This window comes from Thrips palmi, unplaced genomic scaffold, assembly GCF_012932325.1.
Source record: "Thrips palmi isolate BJ-2018 unplaced genomic scaffold, TpBJ-2018v1 HiC_scaffold_8, whole genome shotgun sequence".
NCBI lineage: Eukaryota > Metazoa > Arthropoda > Insecta > Thysanoptera > Thripidae > Thrips > Thrips palmi.
In genome coordinates this window covers 5,520,460-5,539,367 of record NW_023144635.1, presented here as the reverse complement: position 1 = coordinate 5,539,367, position 18,908 = coordinate 5,520,460, and the positions used below count along the sequence as shown (strand labels likewise).

The 18,908-nt window shown below is 62.3% G+C and overlaps 4 protein-coding genes across 4 annotated transcripts; 1 reads left to right on the top strand and 3 right to left on the bottom strand.

Annotated features, from left to right (window-relative positions):
- Positions 1-1,718: 1,718 nt before the first annotated feature.
- LOC117653116 lies at positions 1,719-4,220 on the bottom strand. Its single transcript, XM_034398511.1, has 4 exons — positions 3,914-4,220; positions 3,554-3,842; positions 3,203-3,471; positions 1,719-3,131 (listed from the first exon to the last, which is right to left on the bottom strand). Exons 1-4 carry the CDS (start codon positions 4,218-4,220, stop codon positions 2,068-2,070), a joined length of 1,929 nt encoding a protein of 642 aa, XP_034254402.1. The 3' UTR covers positions 1,719-2,067.
- Positions 4,221-7,235: 3,015 nt separating this feature from the next.
- LOC117653115 lies at positions 7,236-9,637 on the top strand. Its single transcript, XM_034398510.1, has 3 exons — positions 7,236-7,445; positions 8,214-8,493; positions 8,572-9,637. The coding sequence occupies exons 1-3, from the start codon at positions 7,236-7,238 to the stop codon at positions 9,312-9,314; spliced, it is 1,233 nt and encodes a 410-aa protein (XP_034254401.1). The 3' UTR covers positions 9,315-9,637.
- A 3,431-nt stretch (positions 9,638-13,068) lies between these two features.
- LOC117653114 lies at positions 13,069-14,875 on the bottom strand. The gene is made up of 4 exons (XM_034398509.1): positions 14,851-14,875; positions 14,353-14,751; positions 13,630-13,818; positions 13,069-13,323 (listed from the first exon to the last, which is right to left on the bottom strand). The coding sequence occupies exons 1-4, from the start codon at positions 14,873-14,875 to the stop codon at positions 13,193-13,195; spliced, it is 744 nt and encodes a 247-aa protein (XP_034254400.1). The 3' UTR covers positions 13,069-13,192.
- A 1,693-nt stretch (positions 14,876-16,568) lies between these two features.
- On the bottom strand, positions 16,569-18,105 carry LOC117653112. Its single transcript, XM_034398508.1, has 4 exons — positions 17,796-18,105; positions 16,991-17,706; positions 16,899-16,916; positions 16,569-16,790 (listed from the first exon to the last, which is right to left on the bottom strand). The coding sequence occupies exons 1-4, from the start codon at positions 18,103-18,105 to the stop codon at positions 16,569-16,571; spliced, it is 1,266 nt and encodes a 421-aa protein (XP_034254399.1).
- Between the last annotated feature and the right edge of the window lie 803 nt (positions 18,106-18,908).

The window sequence follows — 18,908 nt, the reverse complement described above, 5'->3', positions numbered from 1 at the left end:
ACACTCGCGGTCGATGGCCGTTCAGATTCAAATTTGTCGTGTGTGTGCGCGCGCGTTGGTCAAGATATCAAAGATGCAAACTGCTGAGCAAAGCCTGGAAATTCCAGGTAGGTTTTCCATATTGTTGTCAGTATAAACACTCCGAGATGGGACAAGGTACGTCAATGCGCGCACCTTGCAACCACTGCAACCCCGGCTTCACTGAGAATCCAAACGCTATGAGTATAGCGTCAATTGGTGCAATGCAAAAGCATTGCACATGAAGTCCGATGCCTTCTTGTTCCCATGCATTAGCATAGGGCATTTTCGGGACGCATTGCACGTAAGGTGCAATATGGCTATCGCATTGCACGTGTGGTGCGATATCTCAGCTGCATTGCACCATACGTGCTATACTCATAGCGTTTGGAATCTCAGTGTTGGCATGCTCTTGGCAACCACCTTATCAGCGATGTTTTGCGTTGCGTCTGCTTCGCTGCTTCGTCCACCGACCTAGTCGCTCTCTCAAACAAACCACCACACTGTAATCCCAACTGGTTTCGTCGTAACTGATACCCGCAAAAACCGCGACTCTTATCTAGCATTGTGTCTGGACTCACAAAGAGGCCGCTCTGATATCTAACCTCTAAGAATAACTTCGAAAAAGTGTTTTCTTTCACATCTCGGATGACTTGCCTTATTTCCGCCGTGGTGCCGTGCCAGTTTGGATTCGGACGGCATGAGTATGCAGGATTTGATAACGACGGCCCATGGCTTCACCATGACCATGACCAACATTTTTATAATCACTCGCCGTTTCGGCCATGCATAACACGTGATTGCAGAGTCGCAGAATTCATGCGTGATCTTCTCGATTCAATTCCGCATTCTCGCAGAGAAACGCCTCCGGTGACACAGAACTACGATGGCGGCGGGGTGCGGGGGATGCGGTAAGGTGTGGTGGCGGCAGGAGAGGGCGTCACCCTGCAAATAAAACGAGCCGTAAAATTACCTCTGTTTATTTCTTGCCCGAAGTTTTCAGGCGTCGTGAGCGACGGGCCAACGCTGTCCTGCAGGGAAAATTCCGCTCAGGTCTTGTTTATTGCCGACTTCGAGACGGTCTCGTTCACCACGGCCTTCGTCGGGCGCCCTGGGGTCCATAAACAGCTTCTGGAGGAGGTGGACGCCGTGCTCAAGGAGCACGACGGCAAGCTTAGCCATGACGTGCAGTCAGGTTGAGGGGGCTAATTTGCCACTGTAGAGACACCGCGCCACTATAGTGGCATATACCCACCCACCACCCCTCTGTCCTTCGGCAGCGTGCGGCACCGGACGCGAGGTGCGCCTTGCAGTGTAGGCAAACCATCGCACACCGGCGGACCAGTGCGGCGTCACGCGGCGTGAGGCGTGGAGGAGAAGACTACGTACCACGTAAAATAGGGACTTGTATGTTTACAGTGACAGTTACACGATCAACTTCAAAGTCTGAATGCAAGCTCAAAAATTTTTTAAATGAGATTCGGAGTGGTATTTGGTGAATAGAGCGACCACATGAGCCATGTAAACGTGGCTGTATTTCAGTTCTGGTGCCGTGTGGGCACCTTCTCTTCCCCTTAGGCTAGCGCCTGAATGTAGGCAACCCATCGTACAAGGCAGAGAGCCCGCTGCAGAGCGCCTGAAGGAGTTTGGCAAACCCTCTTGCCCCTTGGAGTCGGGAGTGAAATGAAGGCCTCATGAAGTGCGGATTTGTGTCTTTTATTGGGACAGTGGAAGGAGCTCTACGAGAATATACAAATAAATAACTACGAACATAAAAGAGCGGGAACATCACAGCACGAAAATAGCCGGGGGCATCGCGAGCCAACCACGCGACCAAACGTGTCTGGGCGTTGCGGCTGCTCGCGAAGGCTGGCAGTTCCAGGATTCCGAAAACGTGGCCAGACTAACGGCACAGATTCTACACTGCAAAGTCAAATCGGCAAAACTTAAGACAGAAAGGAGTTTCTTTGGCGAAATTTTCGGAATCACAGAGCCGCACGGGCACCGCCTTCCGGAGTGGTACAGCTGGGCACGGGTAGGCGCGGGCCTTTACAGCATCGGCTCCGTGGTGGTGTGCATCTCGGGCTCCTGCAGGTAGGCGCTGTAGGCCAGGGCGTGCGCGTCCCACGCCCTCTTGTTCACCCAGTGGCTGCCCCCGCCCACGTAGCCGCTCTGCGCGGGGGCCGCGGGCGCCGACGCGCCGAAGCTGCTGCTGGAGCTGCCCGCCGAGCTGCCCGACGACGCCCCGCCGCCGCCCCCGAAGGACGACGACGACGAGCCCGCGCTGGAGCCCGCACTGGAGCCCGCGCCACCGGTGGGGAAGTAGCTGCCCCCCGTGGGCGCGCCGTAGTCGGAGCTGGGAGGGTTGTAGCTGGAGGCCGGCGAGCTGTAGCTGGAGGCCGGCGGGCTGTAGCTGGAGGCCGGCGGGCTGTAGCTGCTGGCGGGGGTGCCGTAGCTGGTGCTGGGGGGCGCGAACTGCTGCGGGGCCGCGGCGGGGGCTCCGTACCCGGTGCTGGGCGGCCGGTAGCTGGACGTGGGCGCTGGCGAGTTGAACTGCGGCGTGCCGTACTGACTGCTGGGCTGGCTGGGCGCGGGGGCGCCGTACTGGCTGGGGGCGGGGGCACCGTAGCTGCTGCTCGGCCCTGCCGCGGGGGCGCCGTAGCCGCTGCTGGGCTGCTGCGAACCGCCGCCGCCGAAGCCGCTGAACAGGCTGCTCAAGCCACCCTTGCCGCCACCGCCTCCACCAAGGCCGCCAAGGCCTCCCAGACCGCCGCTGAAGACCGACCTCAGCAACATGATCTTGGCGATGATGAGCGCTATGGTGGACGCCTTGAGCGCTAGCGTGGACAGCAAGCCGAGAAGGGGCGCGAGCAGGGCGGCCTTGCCGAGGAGGCCGAACATCATGGCGCCGCCCATCTTGGACATGCCCTTCATCATCTTCTTCATCATCTTGCCGCCGCCCTTGCCTCCCTTGCCACCCTTGCCGCCCTTTCCTCCGCCCTTGCCACCGCCCTTGCCGCCCCCCTTGCCCCCGCCCTTCCCACCGCCACCCTTGCCGCCGCCGCCCTTGCCGCCGCCCCCTTTGCCGCCGCCGCCGCCGAATTTCTGCCGAGCTGCAAGAAGAGAAAGCCTGTCACAACGAGCTCCGCGCATCCCCGAACCTCCCCGCCGTGGCGACACTTACTCTCCACGAGCTCCTCCAGCTCCACGTCGACGGCGTCCACGTCCCTGCCAGTGCCCACGCTGCCGAGGGTGCTGCCGATCCAGGACGGCACCCGGAAGCGGAGGACGTGGCTCTCCACGAACGAGTCCACGTTGTGCTGCATGAGGGCCTCCAGGGCCGTCTCCGAGTCCTCCTCGTCATCCGCCACCCTGGCCTCCAGGACGTGCTCCGAGAGAGGGGGTGGCGCGTCGTCCGTCACGCGCACCAGCGACACGTAGCTTCCGAGCAGGCTGAGCGAAACACGGCAAGTATTTTGGAAAGTTATTATCGGCTACCAGTAATGATTCGAAAAATGACGAACAGCGAACTCACTTGACTCGCTCCATCCGCGACAGCCTGTTGACGAAGACCAGCAGCTTCCGCTGCAGGCAGGTGGCCGAGAACCCCCACAGGCAGTCCGAGACGACGCCCTTGAAGGCGCTCCACGGGCTGGGCGCCTCGGCGGGCTGCAGGGCCGTGGTGGCGGCGGGCTGCGCGCTGAAGGTGGGGACGGGGACGGGGGTGGTGCTGCTGGGGCCGGCCATCGAGTGCAGGGCCTCCAGGGCGGGGTCCAGCTCGTTGCCCCTCTTGGACGTGAAGCGGATGGCCTTGGCGCCTCGCCCTGCAAACACAGCACGTGTTGCTTTCCATCCTCGACGGCAGACTGGCCTCCCCCGATGGAACTCCACTTACCCCCGAACACGTGTGCCGTGTGCACCGTGGCGTTGTCCGCGTACAGGACCATGCTCTGCTTGGCGTGCGGCGGCGCGTCGCCCAGCCGCGCCTTGACCACGTCGGCCAGGCCGGGCCGCTGCTGCTGCTCGTCAGACGACACGGCCGTCGACGTCAGCGTGGCGTCCGTCGTGGTCCGCAGCGTGACGGGGGACTCGGCCACCACGACGTCCACGTCGCGGCTCAGCGGGGCGGACGCGGACGCCGAGGTGCGGCCGAAGCACGCCACCAGGATGACGGCGACGGTCCAGGACGGCGGCGGCGCCATCGCGGACAGCAAGCTCGACGACGCGCGTCTTGGTCGGCGTCGTCGGCGAGGGACGCGTCCTCTCTCGCTCTCGCGAGTGAGTCGCAGGACGCAGGGACTTGCTCGACGCGGAGGCCACGACAAACTGCCGCCCGAGAGGCGGAGTACCTTCTTATATCGACGTGTCGCGGCGACAAGCGCCAGGCGCGGCGCCCTAGGCCCTCCGCGAGGCCGCCACCGAGCCAGGGGGCCGCGGAGCCAGGGCCAGGGTCACGGTGGCGGGGGAGCCAGGGACACCGCACGCCTGAGGTCGTGGCGGTAGGGTAGGAGGTCGCGCCGCCGGCGCCCAGGTTGGCGGCAGGAGGAGGAGAGGCGAGGGATTCAATTTTTACCTCCGAAACAAGGCTTGAAAGCGTTCGAATGCAACGTGTAAACAGAGTTCTCCAATGGGCGTCTGATCCGAGGCGGGCATTTTGCTCCCTCAACGGGCAATTGGTCTTTGGACCTTCCTTTAGCATGCCTCTGTTACGGAGTGCGATTATCAGTCTTAGTTTGGGAGCAGTATTGTCTCAAAGTTGGCCAAAACGCTCAGAAATGTCTTTAAAAAATCATGTTTTGGGTCGATTTTAAGCAGCCACTGCGTCTGATCCAAGGCGGGCATTTTGCTCCCTCAACGGGCAATTGTTCCTTGGACCTTCCTTTAGCATGCCTCTGTTACGGAATGCGATTATCAGTCTTAGTTTGGGAGCAGTATTGTCTCAAAGTTGACCAAAACAGGCACAACGATTTTTCAAAGACATTTCTGAGCGTTTCGGCCAACTTTGAGACAATACTGCTCCCAAACTAAGACTGATAATCACACTCCGTAACAAAGGCATGCTAAAAGAAGGTCCAAATACCAATTGCCTGTTGAAGGAGGACGAAATACCGCCTCGGATCAGACGCAGTGGCTGCTTAAAGTCAGCCCAAAACACGATTTTTCACAGACAATTGTGACCGTTTTGATCAACTTTGCGGCAATACTGCTCCCAAATTAAGGCAGATAATCGCACTCCGTAACAAAGGCATGCTAAAGAAAGGTCTAAAGACCAATTGCCCGTTGAGGGAGGACGGAATACCGCCTCGGATCAGACGCAGTGGATGCCTAAAGTGGGCCCAAAACACGATTTTTCAAAGACATTCGTGACCGTTTTGATCAACTTAAAAGTTGTTCCCGCCAGTGCTCGGCGGGTGGGCCAGCTGGGAAACCGCCGCCACCCCAAGCGACCCCAGTTACCTCGCCGCGACCACTCGAAATTTTTTCGCGACCCCATTTGGGGACCCCAAGGTTGAGAACCGCTGTGACCTATCCGTTAATTTTCCGCGACTGAATGTCGCGTTGGAAAGCCAATTTGGGGCGACGCTCGACGGGTGGCCGCGACATACCGCGGTGCTCTTCCGCCGCGTGGCTTGCCCTCCAGAGAAAGGGGCGCCCCCTCCCCTCCCCCTCCCCCGCACGCACAGCGCATCTCCCGGACCCAGAGCGAGCAAGTGAAATGCGCCCCAAAGCCGCACGCCGTCGCACCGCATCCGCGCATCCGCACCCGCGGTTCGGATCGGAAGCGCGGAGGCTGCCCCGCCCCCGCCCCCGCCCCCGCGGTGGCGGCTGGGTGCCGGCGGGGCGTAGACAAGCGGACGCGCAGACAAGGAGCACACCGCCTGGATGCTGGATGTCGCCTGATGGGACGTGCCCGACGGGGCCGGCGTCACGACGCGACGCGTCGCCGCGGCACTCATTCCCGGCCAATCTGCATCCGCGGCCTCAAGCCGCCCAGCCGCGGCGACGCACGCAAGGAAAGTTGCCGCCTACGCGGCGCGGCCTGCGGTGTACCGGCGGCGTCCTGGCGGTGTGCCCCGGAGCTATCGCCACAATCATACGAATCGTGCCGAAAGGGAAGGCACTGCGCGGTGGACCGGCAACGGCATTTCGGTGACACGTTCCGGATTCGAGCGCGGAGTTTGATGAAAGGGAAAAGACCCTACATTTCTCTGCGTCGATGTAAGGAGTGGTGGTGGCGCCCGCAGGATAGGCAACCCCAAGCACAGCAACGCAGCGAGCCTAATTTCATCTATCTCAATTTAAGTACATCTAGGTTTGCACACGGCTTGAGACAAAGAGTATTGTACCAGGTTGAACTCTGCGCGCCCAGAGGTTCTGCAGTATGAAAATTAATTCTTTACTGTAGGGAAGTTTATTTCCGTGCATCACAGAGATTGCTACAACAGCATCGACGTGTGTTCATCCTATATCCACATTGTAACTGGTTTGAATGCATTTGTATTTTTCGGGCCGCGAGGCACTTTTGTGAACGCAGCAATCTGGTGGAAGGGGGACAGGGCGTGGCAATCCGCCGCGCCGTGTCAACAAACCAACCGTTCAACCGGAGTCCTATCGAGGGAAAGATGTCACGGCATGTCTATTCATCCTCCCCCCTCTCCCCCTCTGTTTCGCGACCGCCGCCTCCGCACTGAAGCCCCGCCGCCGCCGCAGGCGACCCAGGCGCACCCTTCCTCCTCCAGGCAGCAGCCCCGGGCCGCGCACCGCGCCGTCGGCGTGCTCCGCGACTTATAACTTAGCGTGCGCAGAGCGCCTCCCGTTCAGTTGGGTACGGAGCACGGCGACGGACGCAGCGCAACAGCGCAGCAACGCAGCACTCGCAGACATGGCGTGCCGACGGCACCGCTTCGGCCTCATCCTGGGCGCCGTCCTGCTCATCCTCAGCCACCTGTGCAGCGCCGCCCAGGACGCCGCCGTCGTCCCGGAGCCAGCCGCCCCCGGCAGCACCGCCACCCCCGCCAGCGCCGCCACGCACGACGGGAAGGACGGGCAGGACGTCCGCGAGCAGGCCGCACCCGCAGTGGCGGCCCCGCTGGACGCGCCGGCGGCGCAGGGCTGGGGGGTGGAGGTCGAGGACGCCGACAACGAGGTGAGCGAACGCGTCAGGAACAGGGCGTCGTTGAAAGTGGCCGAGTTGGGCATTGCCTGTCACTGAGAACATGCTTGACTCCACGACGCGGTCCCTCCCTTGCCCGCAGACGGCGCTTGACCCCGCCGGACGCCAGGGCCGCTTCATCCCCTGGGCGACGACGGCCAGCCGCGGTGACTCGCCGCACCCCACCATGGCCACGCTCACGCAGCGCGCCTCGCAGCTCGGGGACATCCTACGCCGCGCGGCCAAGTTCCTGTCCGCCTTCGCCTCGGCCACGGTCAGTACAAAGTTCAAACCGCAGGCTGATTCCGCGAGAGGGTGGCACAGTGCGAGAGGGACGGACCGACGGCCGCACTGCGGACATGTCCGTCTTCCCTGCCTGTCTTGCCTACGCTTAGCCGAGCCCTTGCCGCCGTCAACGTCAAAGTGTGTTATCGGTTCGGTACAATAACGCACACCGACGCGGCGCCTTGCCTATCGCCTATTGGCTGGGAAGTCGACCGATCGGCAGAACAACAAAGCGACCGGGCCGGCCGATGCACTTTCGCCGTGAGAAGAGCGATAAAGCATCTGCCTAATTCGGGTCGGACTGCGTCCCGAACTAGAGTCGTCTAATTTGCTTCTAGGCGCAGCATCCCGCATCCAGCACCCCGCTACACTCCATTGTTTCCGCTTTTTTTCTCCGCACTGCTTCGCCGCTTCCGCCAGTGCCTTGCCGAGCTGTGAATGGGTTCGCATCGGCTGATTAAGGAGCAGCGCGCTGCCCCCCCCCCTCCCTTTCCCTCTGGCGGGCTGCTGGCGGGGCGGCGCGCCTAGCGGTCCCGCGTTCCCTCTGGCCGTGCTGCTGGAGGTGTTGCCTACACACTAGGAGGCGCCGCGTTAGTTTTTTCGGTGGAATTTCCCCCTCGATTGAAAACCGCGGGGGACTTGGGCTGCTCGCTCCTGCGCCGCGGTCTTCATCGTCATCGTCCTCATCGGAGTCGTTTCCGGCCGCGGGAGAAAGAACCGCGGCGACGGAAACGCTAATGACGAGTTGGCCCCGCAGGAGGACGACGCCGCCAGCAACGAGGTGGACGTGGACGGGGCGCAGCGGAAGGAGGACCCGCAGGACCCGCAGGACCAGGTCGACGACGAGACTCCCGGCGGCGCGCTCGCCGGCCTCTACTCGGAGTGCCTGCTGCGCCTGTCCGTGCCCTGCGTGCAGCGCAAGCTGCTCCTCTTCCTGGACCGCCTGGGCCGCATGGAGCGCTTCCGCCTCCTGGGCGACTTCCTGACGGTGGTGCGCGTCGAGCCCCGCCACGGGGAGGCCCGCCAGCACGTGCTGGGTGAGTCGCTGATCGAGTCGGCCGCCGCGTCGCCGCCTCACCGGGCCGCCTTTCTAATTGGGGGTCGTTTGTTTGCAGACGAGGACGCCGACGTGACGGACCTGGCCGGCATGGTGGACCGCCTGGTGGACGACTTCTTCGACACCCACGTGCTGCGCTTCTCGCTGCCCGGCACGCTGCGCGTCGGCCGCTCCCCGAAGACCACCGTCGACATCCACCTGGACCGGCCCGGCGGCCACGACGACGACGACGAGGACGTCGTGGAGCAGGGCCGCGCCATGTCGGGCCACCACCGCTACGGTGTCGTGGAGGGCAGGGGCTCCATCCCCTCCATCGGCGGCGGCGGCAACAGCAAGAAGAAGCAGAAGATGATCAAGAAGATCAAGAAGAAGCTCATGAAGCTGCTCATGATGCTCATGTCCGTGATGATGGTCATGGGTCCCATGACGGGCGGCATGGCGGGCAACACGGCGGGCTTGGCACTCATGCTCGGCACGCTCGCCCTCATCATCCTCAAGGCCATGATCATCAAGCAGATGGGCGGCAGCGTGACGCAGCTGTTCGGCAACGTGGGCAACTCGTTCGGCAACCTGGCGGGCATCCCCGGGCTGCCCGGCAACCAGGGCCAGGGCACCAACTACCTGCCGACGGGCACGGGCTCGGGGCCCTACTCCCGCAGCGACTACCAGCAGCCCTACCAGGCCTACCAGCCCTACACCACGTGGGCGGCCAGGTCCGCGGACGACTCCTGGTTCGGCGGCCTGGCCGACCCCATGACCCTCGCCTACCGCGCCTACTCCATCGCCACGCACCTCAAGTGAAAGATGTCCCCCAAACAAATATTTTCACAATACTGCTTGTCTCCGCTTTGAATTGTCGTAGTCTGCCAAAGATGATACTATCACTGGAAAAAGAACAGTCCCCGCCCATACCCCATGCACACGCGACGTCCGCTCGGGCAAGAGGTGTCTCCGGGCCGGTTCTTTTGCCACTGAGAATAAACCCCCCGCCCCCTCATCTGCTTAATTATTCCAACTGTCTGTGATATTGACGCGACAAAGTGGGACGCTCAAGTATCCATCAAACTAGCACAGCCATGGTGCAACATTGTATGAAGGTTATTTATTTTATTTTTATATTTATTGATTTATTTATTTTACACAACTTATTTATTGAATAAAATTCTGTGCAAAAATGAAGTTTTTGATTCTTTACGACTCTTTCCGTCTCAGTCCTCGGTGTGGGCGTCGTCGAACTCCTTGAAGTGCGTGTAGAGCGCCACGTCGCGCAGGCGGTCCACCACGAACACGCAGCCCTTGGCGTCGTAGTACGCGAGGTCGCCGGTGCGCAGCCAGCCGTCCGCGTCCATGGCGTCGTCGTCCTGGTCCAGGTACCCCGCCATGATGGAGGGCGCCCGGAGCAGCAGCTCGCCGACCTGGTGTGGGCCCAGCGTCCGCGCCTTGCCGACGGCCACCACCTTGGCCTCGGCGCCGGGCACCACCATGCCCTGGGTGTCGGGGGGCGCGCCCCGCGGCGCCACCAGCAGCGAGCACGAGGCCTGCGTCAAGCCGTAGGCCTGGCGGCACGGCGCGGCCAGGCGGCGGGTCAGGTCGCGGTGCAGGGCGCGCGGCAGCGGCGCCGCGGCGCACACCACGCCCCGCAGCAGGCCGCGCACGCCGCCACGCGGCACGACGGCGTCCTCGAGCAGGGGGCTGCGCGCCAGCACCGCCGCCTGGCCAGGCACCAACACCAACTGCGTCACCTGCGCAGCAAGAGTACTCAGCCACCGTCGGGGGACCGTGAGGAGCTCCCAGCACAACAAGTACCTTGTGAGCGTGCACGGCGCTAAGGAACAGCTGCTCCCTGAAGTGCGGCATGAGCACCACCTTGACGCCCAGCTTGAGCGCGCCCAGGCACACGCCCAGGCCGAAGGCGTGCGACAGCGGCGCCCCCAGCAGCAGCACGTCGTCGCCGCTCCAGCCGTACCCCGCGGCGTCCGGCTCCCTGCGCGCAGCGGGACAGGATAAGTTGCCTACGCGCCGGCGGAGCGGTGCGCGCTCGGCGGCCTACCCGCACGGCGCTGCGGCGCGCTGCGTTGCTCACCCGAGGAGCTGCACGGTGTACGTGAGGTTGCGGTGGGTGAGGCGCGCGATGCGGCCGCCGCGGCCACACTGCAGCAAGAACGCCACGTGCTGCTCCACCTCCACGGGCCGGAGGATGTCGAGAAGGTTGTCCGTTCCCACCGCCTCCTCCGCTGCGCCGAGAAAAACACGAAAAGTCACATCCGAACACCGAAGTTAAGAAGGCGGCTCGCTCGAACCCCATTGCGGGGAAAAAGGGTCGTAGGGTTCAAATTTTTAGGGGTTCCCAAGAACCCCTATTTTAGAGGTCTGAAAATTCCTTCCCCCCTCTCCAATTTGCTGCAATACCGCTCCCAAACTAAGGCGGATAATCGCACTCCGTAACAAAGGTGTTCTAAAGGAAGGCCCAAAGAGTATCCACCCGTTGAGGGAGAACGATTAGCCACCTTAGATTAGGCGCAGTGGCTGCCTAAAGTCAGGCCAAACCACGATTTCTACACATTTGTTACCGTTTTGACAAACTTTGCTGCAATACTGTTCCCAAACTAAGGCGGATAATCGCACTCCGTAACAAAGGTGTTCTAAAGGAAGGCCCAAAGAGTACCCACCCGTTGAGGGAGAACGATTAGCCACCTTAGATTAGGCGCAGTGGCTGCCTAAAGTCAGGCCAAACCACGATTTCTACACATTAGTTACCGTTTCGACAAACTTTGCTGCAATACCGCTTCCAAACTAAGGCGGAAAATCGCACTCCGTAACAAAGGTGTTCTAAATGAAGGCCCAAAGAGTATCCACCCGTTGAGGGAGAACGATTAACCACCTTAGATTAGGCGCAGTGGCTGCCTAAAGTCAGGCCAAACCACGATTTCTACACATTTGTTACCGTTTCGACAAACTTTGCTGCAATACCGCTTCCAAACTAAGGCGGATAATCGCACTCCGTAACAAAGGTGTTCTAAAGGAAGGCCCAAAGAGTACCCACCCGTTGAGGGAGAACGATTAGCCACCTTAGATTAGACGCAGTGGCTGCTTAAAGTCAGGCCAAACCACGATTTCTACACATTAGTTACCGTTTCGACAAACTTACGCGCCACTCTGGTGAGCAGGTCCTCGTAGGCCACGGCGTGCAGCGAGGCCCGGACGGCGGCAGCGGCAGCAGCAACGTCGCCGTCCCCCGAGTCGTCCGGCGCGTCCGGCGCGGCCCCGGGGAACACGACGACGTGGCGCAGCGTGGGCAGCGAGCGGGCCGCCTCCAGGACGACGGCCAGGGTGGCGCGCGAGCAGAGCGACACGGTGGGCCGCGTGGCGCGCCACGCGCTCACCAGCTCGCCTGGAAACGAATCGAGATTTAGGTTTAGCGGAGACCGCGGAGACCGCGGCGCCAACCTCCGTACCCGTGTTGGAGAGGGCGTTGAGCAGCGAGATCGGCGACCCCAGCAGCAGGTTGGCCACGAGGCACGGCAGCATCTCCCTCCGGTTCTCCATGAAGACGCCAACCACGTCGTGGTGCTGGTCGACGTCGCGGCGCCGCCGCTCTGCCTTGGCGTCGCGCTCCCCCTGGATGTCGTCGAGGAGCACACGGAGCGCGCGCGCCAGGACGAGCGTCTCACCCACCAGGTCGCTGTACGTCGTGGCGTCCCCGGTGGCGACGTCCACCTGCAGCAGGGAAGGCGGTGCTGCAGAGCTTGTTCAAGAGGCACGGCCGTGCTGGCGGTGGCCTACCAGTGCGTCTCGCGAACCGTGGCGCCGCATGCCCCGCAGCAGCACCACGCCCAGGGACTCCTTGGGGAGGGGCGAGGACAGCGGCGGGCCCCGGAGGACGCCGTCAGGGTGCACCACGCTCCCGGAGGCCGCGGCAGCGCCGCCAGGGGCGCCTTCGGGGACGGCGTTGTCGCTTCGTCGAGCCGCGCGGCCGCCCCGTCGCTCGGGCCTCACCGGCGGCGTGCCCTCCATGACGTGGACGAGGAGCGACCGCCGCGTCCGACGCGCACCTGGCGATCGCGACGACTGGAGGCAGTGTCGCAGTCCCCGAAGCAATCAAAAATCGTTTCCCCTGCCGCAGGGAGCGCAGGTGCGCGAGCGTGTTTCCGCGTGCCCCGAGTCCGTGCGTGAGAACCCACTCGCGAGGCAATGTGCTTCTATTATTTACTTTGTGCTGTTGTTTGGAGCCTGATGCGGTGCACTGACGCACCGGCAGTCGCTAAACGACGCGCTGGGAAAGTGTCACTTAGCGTCGGACAAACGGTCGAAGAACGCGGGCCGTATGCAAATACGGACTGTGGCGTTCAAACCCTGGAGGACCCGGCCGAGAAAGTGGCGCCCAAGCAACTGGCGCTCGGAAACAAAGAGGAGGAAACGGAGTGTGGCAAAAATAGTGTCGGAAACAAAGGACCAGAGATTCATGACGGTGATCATGTATAAAGCAATCATTCTTTTATTAGAGAAAATCAAATCATACAGCAAGAAAATAAATATTAAACTTATGTTTGTCATTTGTTTCATCATCACAGCTGATCGTGGCAAATAAATAAATAAATCGAGCAATCGAGATGTGTGATTATTACGTTAAATAAATAAATAAATAATTTTCTGTTCTTGCGAGTGGACTCCCCGTCAGCCTAGTTGACGGGGACGTAGGCCCCGTAGGCCAGGCGGTCTGGCTCCTGGCCCTGCTCCTGCGAGGAGACGCGCCTCCAGTAGTGCCCGCCCGGTCCGGTCGTGTGGATCACCTCGGCGGACTGGCCCTTGGCTGAAAGCAGAAACAAGGACATTGGACATTAATTTTTGTTTTGCTATTTTCAGGTTGTGTCGATCCGTGATTTTGGCTTAAATTAGTCATGGGTGGGACCTGACTGCAGTCAGACCATGGTCATGTGCGAATCTGTCATTCCCGGTGGCAGTCAGCGTAATTAATTCTATACTGCGAGGGACGACTCGGGCCCGAACCCGCAAGCATCGAAACCGTATGATCTACACCGTTGAAAGTCGCCCCGACGCGAGCAGGACCAGTGTTCTATCATTGTGTCTCAAAACGGCGTGCCTACTATCGTCGTACCCGCAGTGTTGACGAGCCCCCGGATGCCTATGACCCCGGCCAGCAGCAGGGCCATGAGGGAGAGGGTGACGGCCTTCCAGGACTGCAGCAGCGACAGCAGCACGGCGCCGGGCAGGATGATGCCCAGGGCGAACACCTTGAGCAGCACCAGGTACCGCACCAGCAGCCTGCGCACCTGCCGCCGCCGTCCTGCAAAGGACGCCAATCATCACCGTCAACAACAAGCAGACCGCGACCGCGGTGTGGGGACAGGGTTCCCGTGACTCTGGCGACGCCAGAGGCTAGCCTCACGTGCCAAACGCCGAGGCCCAAAACAACACTAATGACTTGGTCATTTTTTGATTGCCCCCAGCAGTGCCCTACACTCTGCTCTGCACCCAAGAAGTACCTCACGGAGAACCCCGGGCCACAGGGAAAGGCGACGCCTGTGATGGCGATGGCGTTCCACTCGGCCAGCTTCGACACTTTCATGGGGGCGGCCACACTGCTACACAGAGGCGCCGATTCGTCACCTGTCACGCCGAGTATCGATAAATGCCGTGCTTTCTTCGGCAGCTGCCCCCCTCCCCCCTTCTTGCCGCCACTTGCCCACGGCTCCGGACCGTGTCCGCGGCCAGGGCCAAGCCTCGGCGCCACCGAGCCCCCCCCCCAATTAGCGCCTTCATCCTCCACGGCGCCAACAAGTCCCCCGGGACGTCCGCAAAAAGTAATTACAAGACGCACCTTCACCGACGTTGTCCACCGCCCTGGCGCTCCTGCTGGACTCGCCGCTGGAGTCGCTGCTGGACTCTCCGCTGGAGTCGCTGCTGGACTCTCCGCTGGACTCTCCACTGGACTCTCCGCTGGACTCCAGGCAGCCGGCGGCAGCTTCCTGGCCGCAGTCACCGGCCTCCCGGACGGCGGCGGGCTTCTTCTTGTTGCCGGCCCCGTAGTTGTTGATGGCGTTGACGCCCAGCTTGGTGACGGCCTGCACCAGGATGCCGAACTGCTCGCGCAGGTCGGAGCCGAACTTGGCGTCCTCGCTCTCGCCGGTCAGGCCGTCCACGATGGCGGTGAGGACCTCCTCACCGACGGTCACGTTGGCCTTGTTCTTCTTCCGGGCGAGGTCCTCGTCCAGGACGACGGCGCCCTCCGCGGGGCGTCGCGGCGCCACTTGGTCGGCGAGGCTGCCGTCGGACGGTAGCGGCGTGGCCGCGACGGCCACCAGCAGCGCCGCCAAACACGCCAGGTACATCACGCTCGCCATGTTCACAACCTCCACGACGCGCACTCCACACATTCGACACGGACACTGATTGAGCGGCGCGGCGCCGCGTCTTTATAAGTTGGCGTCGTCGGCGTCGTCGGCGTCGCGGCGCCCCGGGGCTCATTACCATGCAGGCCCTCGGCATTGTTGATTGTCGCTGATGTGTCCACGCGGCCCGCCACGCCCCGCCACGCCCTGGCGGCTTGTCACCTCGATACTCCTGCGCGCCGTGATGATGATCGGTGTGATCGCCCGGCAAGGAAACTCCTAGACGAGCAGGGCCTCCTTCTCGGCGACACGGGGCACGTGGCACACCGCCAGGCATGCCGTCGGGAGGCGCGGATGCGTGTCGCGCCCAGTGTCACACAGTCTCGCACAGTGTCGAGCAGATGGCCGCCGGTACCGAGGAGGCGCTTGCCGCGCATGGTTGTAGATCGCTTAAAATGTCCTCAAATATCTCTTTCGGCTCAACAAAAACGAAAGGCGTCTCTGTTCGATTCGAGCTCTCGATCTAACCGGCGCGTTTCTTAACCAGGGAACCACAGGCGTTGTCACCGACCGGCTAGAGTTTGTGGTTAGTGCATGGGTGCGGCGGCCCGGCGAAAAAAAAATGCCCAGGGCTTTTTATGTCGGATTCGGATTAAAGTGATCGCGGGGCGACGCTTTCTCCGCCGGGGGCGCCAAGTTCGCCACTAGAACAGTCGGCCCGACTCGGCGCGACACTGGCAGGCACACGTTGGCAGTGATTGAATATGGAAGGGGTCGCGGGCAGCGCGCGGCCCGCCGATTTATTCATTGGATTGTAACTGTATTCGGGGAGCCGAGGAAGGCCGAGGATGGGAGTGGCTCGCCGAATCGGCCCCGGAAGCCCGGGGACCAAAAGCCACGCTCGCAAGGGGTGGAGTGGAGGCAGTGAGAACACTCTTTCAATAAATACTTTATTGTACAAAATCATTGAGCGACGTGCCAGAAATAAATAGTCTTATGCCTAATCGCCTATCTTAAAATAAATACAAAATCAGTCCTGTCGCAGTCACGTGTCGATTTGAAATCGAAGGTCGATTTTCAGCATTGCCTTCGTTCATTCGTCAGACCCAACCATCTGCAGACAGCAGCGGAGGGCTCAGTCGCGGCCTTTCAAGTCTTGTTTCTCGTAATCATGTCATTTGACTTTTTACTGCAGGATATACACGCAACAGGTTCTTGCAGTCGGTGCTAGGACTGGTTCAATATTTAAACAGATCATTTTTCTCACTTTTAAACGTCGACATCTTTGTTTTGTTTTTTGTGTCCGTCACTTTGTCTTACAGTCGAGGTACACCCACTGATTCTTCAGAGAAACTGCAAAACGCTTTTCCTCCTGAGGTCCGACTCTTTGGCTGAGATCTCTAGCTCCACATGGTTGTCCGTCTCGGAGATGACGCCGGCTTGGACTAGCACGAGAAGTCGGGGCACACGATGTGCTTGAAGCTGGCGTGCATCAACAGGACGAACTCGTACCCCAGCAGGTACAAGATCCTGCCGATCTTGACGGCGTCCATGAGCGTCTTGCCGCTGCCGCTCGACCGCCCCGCTGCGCCGCGTCCACTCAGCTCACTTCCCCCAGCGCCACGAGGGGCGTGTTCGTGGAGCGTGGGGTCGCCGTCGTCGTCCGGGTCGTGTTCCCGCGGCCTCGGGGGCGGCCCGGGCGACGCTACGAGTAGGCCCGGTAGGCGACGGTCCGAGGGGCCTGGGACGCGGGGCCGGCCAGGTCCTCGCCCACGCTCACGGGCTTGGCCACGACGAAGGCCGGGTTGACCTGCGGCCGGACCGTCGAGGGCGCCGCCGTGATGCCCTCCCAGGACGACCCGGGCCCCGTCAGCGACAGCACGTCGGAGGGCAGCGGCTCCCGGAAGGACACGGGGTGCACGAGCAGCTGCGGCATCCGCGCCAGCGCGTGCATGGAGCGCGGCCCCGCCACCACGCCGCCGCCGGACTCGTACAGGCCGGCCAGCCCCGCCACGCCCGCCACGCCGTCGTCGGCCTCCTCGGCCGCGGAGAGCTGCGGCACAAGCCAAGTCAGAAAATGAGTCGTCTCTTACCCATGCTTCCCGAAGCACTGTGTCAAACCCTTACCTGGAAGCTGCGTGCCGCAGGGTCGTCGTGGCTGGCGTACTTCCTCGGCGCCGTGCTGCTGCTGCTGCTGCTCGCTCCGTTGGCCGCCTCGTCGCCGTTGCTGGCCGTGTAGTCCGTCTCCGAGGGCACCAAGTCGGACGCGATGGCGTACTTGGCGCGCCCGTCCTGGCCCTTGACGTACTGCAGGTTGCGAATGAGCAGGCTGTCGTAGTTGGCCGCGCCGACGGTGCTGCCCGACGACGCCTTCTCGTCCTCGGCCTTCTTGGAGTGGTGCGAGACCTGCGCCGACTCCTGCAGGCTGCGCGGGAACTGCGTGATGTAGGTGGGGCCCGGCGGCGCGCCCAGGGCGCTACTGCCCACGCCGCTGGCCGTGCTGGCCGACAGCGTGCTCTCGTCCTTGGCGCGGCCGTACAGACCGTAGCCGGCCGCGGGGCCCGAGGGCTCGTGGTGCAGCTCTGCGGAGTGCGAGTGGCCGTGCGTGTAGATGGGCTTGCTGATGATCTCGTACGTCGTCTGCTTCTGCGAGTGGCCGCCGCCACCGCCCCCGCCGCCGCCGTTCATGCCGGACAGCGCGGACAGCACGAGCGACAGCATGGACAGCATGAGGGCCTTGCCGGCCATGGCGGCCAGCGCGGACAGCCCCATGGTGAGCGTGGAGCCGCCCATCATCATGCCCGCGCCCATCAGCTGCTGCCAGATGCCGTTCTTCCTGCGTCCTGCCGAGGGGAACGCCGGTGTCAAGTCCACGTCTCAAGGCGGTCGCACTTCAAAAACACAGGAAAACGAAGCTTACGTGCAAGCCTACCTGTGGCGTCGCCGTCGCCGTCTCCCAGCGCCCTGCGGAGGCTGGCCACAGGCTGCAGGTCCAGCAGGTGCACCTGCACGGTGTGTGAGTCCAGGAAGTTGCCAAAGCGCGTCATGAGGTACTCGTCCAGGCGGCGGTCAGCGTGGCTGTCCGAGGCCAAGGACCGCACCAGGTCGACGGGGAGGTCGAGGCCGGCCCCCGCGGCCGCGTCCTGCTGGCGGTGGATGGTGACGCCGGGCAGCAGGTCGTAGGACGCGGGTACGGCCATGCGGCTCAGCACGCTCAGGGCGTCCAGCTTGAGGCACGTCATCGTGTAGCGCGCGGCGCAGCCTCGCTGCACAGCGGCGTGGGCCACGCCCAGGGTGTCACCAGCAGCCGCGCTGCAAGCGGTAGCCGTTAAGGAAAACGGTGACAAAACGAAGGGAGTTGGCCACTTCGCGCCTAGTTTGTTGACAAGTCGGGTCGTGGGGGGCAGTAATTTCACCTGTTATTGCTGCTGCTCTCGTTGAGGGCGTTGCCGTCCACCTCCACGGCCTTGTCGGCGGCGGGCGCGGCCAGGGCCACGGCGTAAGACGCGGGCGCCCCGAGCAGCGCCAGGGCCGCCAGGACCAGCCCCTGCAACGGCGCCATCCTGGACGACGACGACCACCAATAGGATCAGCAGGACCACCGCGGCGCGCTCCGGTCACCCACACACCACTAAATCCAGAGGGATGCACTGACACACAGACACACGCACACACACACACGCGCGCGCGCACGGACGCACTGACACTCCGCGGCCCGGTCCGGTGCTAAGGGCGTGAAGGGCAGACGGCGGCGACAACGGCACTGATACCCCGGCCGGCCGGCGCGCCACTTTTATCGCTTCCGATACCAGCCGGGCGTCCTTCGCGGTCCTTCGCGGTCCTTCGCCCCTCCAAACGCGACGCCCCCGCACGGCCCGCCCGATTCGATTCGCGAGAAATGCAAGTGAAAAGTGAAGCGGCGCGTAGGACGGAGGGCGGGGCGGGCGGGGCGGCTCAAGGTCCTGCGCAGCCCTTTCCTCACGGGCCTGCCCCAGGCCTGGCCTACGACCACCACCGCCGAGACTGCCGGGGAAGGGAGAGCGTC

Coding starts and splice junctions, on each gene's coding strand:
- LOC117653115 (XM_034398510.1), top strand. CDS start 7,236: ATGCTTGACTCCACGACGCGGTCCCTCCCTTGCCCGCAGACGGCGCTT. Junction 7,446..8,213: donor CCGCCTTCGCCTCGGCCACG/GTCAGTACAAAG, acceptor TTGGCCCCGCAG/GAGGACGACGCCGCCAGCAA. Junction 8,494..8,571: donor GGCCCGCCAGCACGTGCTGG/GTGAGTCGCTGA, acceptor GTTTGTTTGCAG/ACGAGGACGCCGACGTGACG.
- LOC117653114 (XM_034398509.1), bottom strand. CDS start 14,875: ATGGCGAGCGTGATGTACCTGGCGT. Junction 14,752..14,850: donor GAGCGTGATGTACCTGGCGT/GTTTGGCGGCGC, acceptor CGGAGGGCGCCG/TCGTCCTGGACGAGGACCTC. Junction 13,819..14,352: donor GGTGGACAACGTCGGTGAAG/GTGCGTCTTGTA, acceptor CGTCCTTTGCAG/GACGGCGGCGGCAGGTGCGC.
- LOC117653116 (XM_034398511.1), bottom strand. CDS start 4,220: ATGGCGCCGCCGCCGTCCTGGACCGTCGCCGTCATCCTGGTGGCGTGC. Junction 3,472..3,553: donor TCGCGGATGGAGCGAGTCAA/GTGAGTTCGCTG, acceptor TGTTTCGCTCAG/CCTGCTCGGAAGCTACGTGT. Junction 3,132..3,202: donor GCTGGAGGAGCTCGTGGAGA/GTAAGTGTCGCC, acceptor CTCTTCTTGCAG/CTCGGCAGAAATTCGGCGGC.
- LOC117653112 (XM_034398508.1), bottom strand. CDS start 18,105: ATGACGTGCCTCAAGCTGGACGCCCTGAGCGTGCTGAGCCGCATGGCC. Junction 17,707..17,795: donor CGGCGACGGCGACGCCACAG/GTAGGCTTGCAC, acceptor TCCCCTCGGCAG/GACGCAGGAAGAACGGCATC.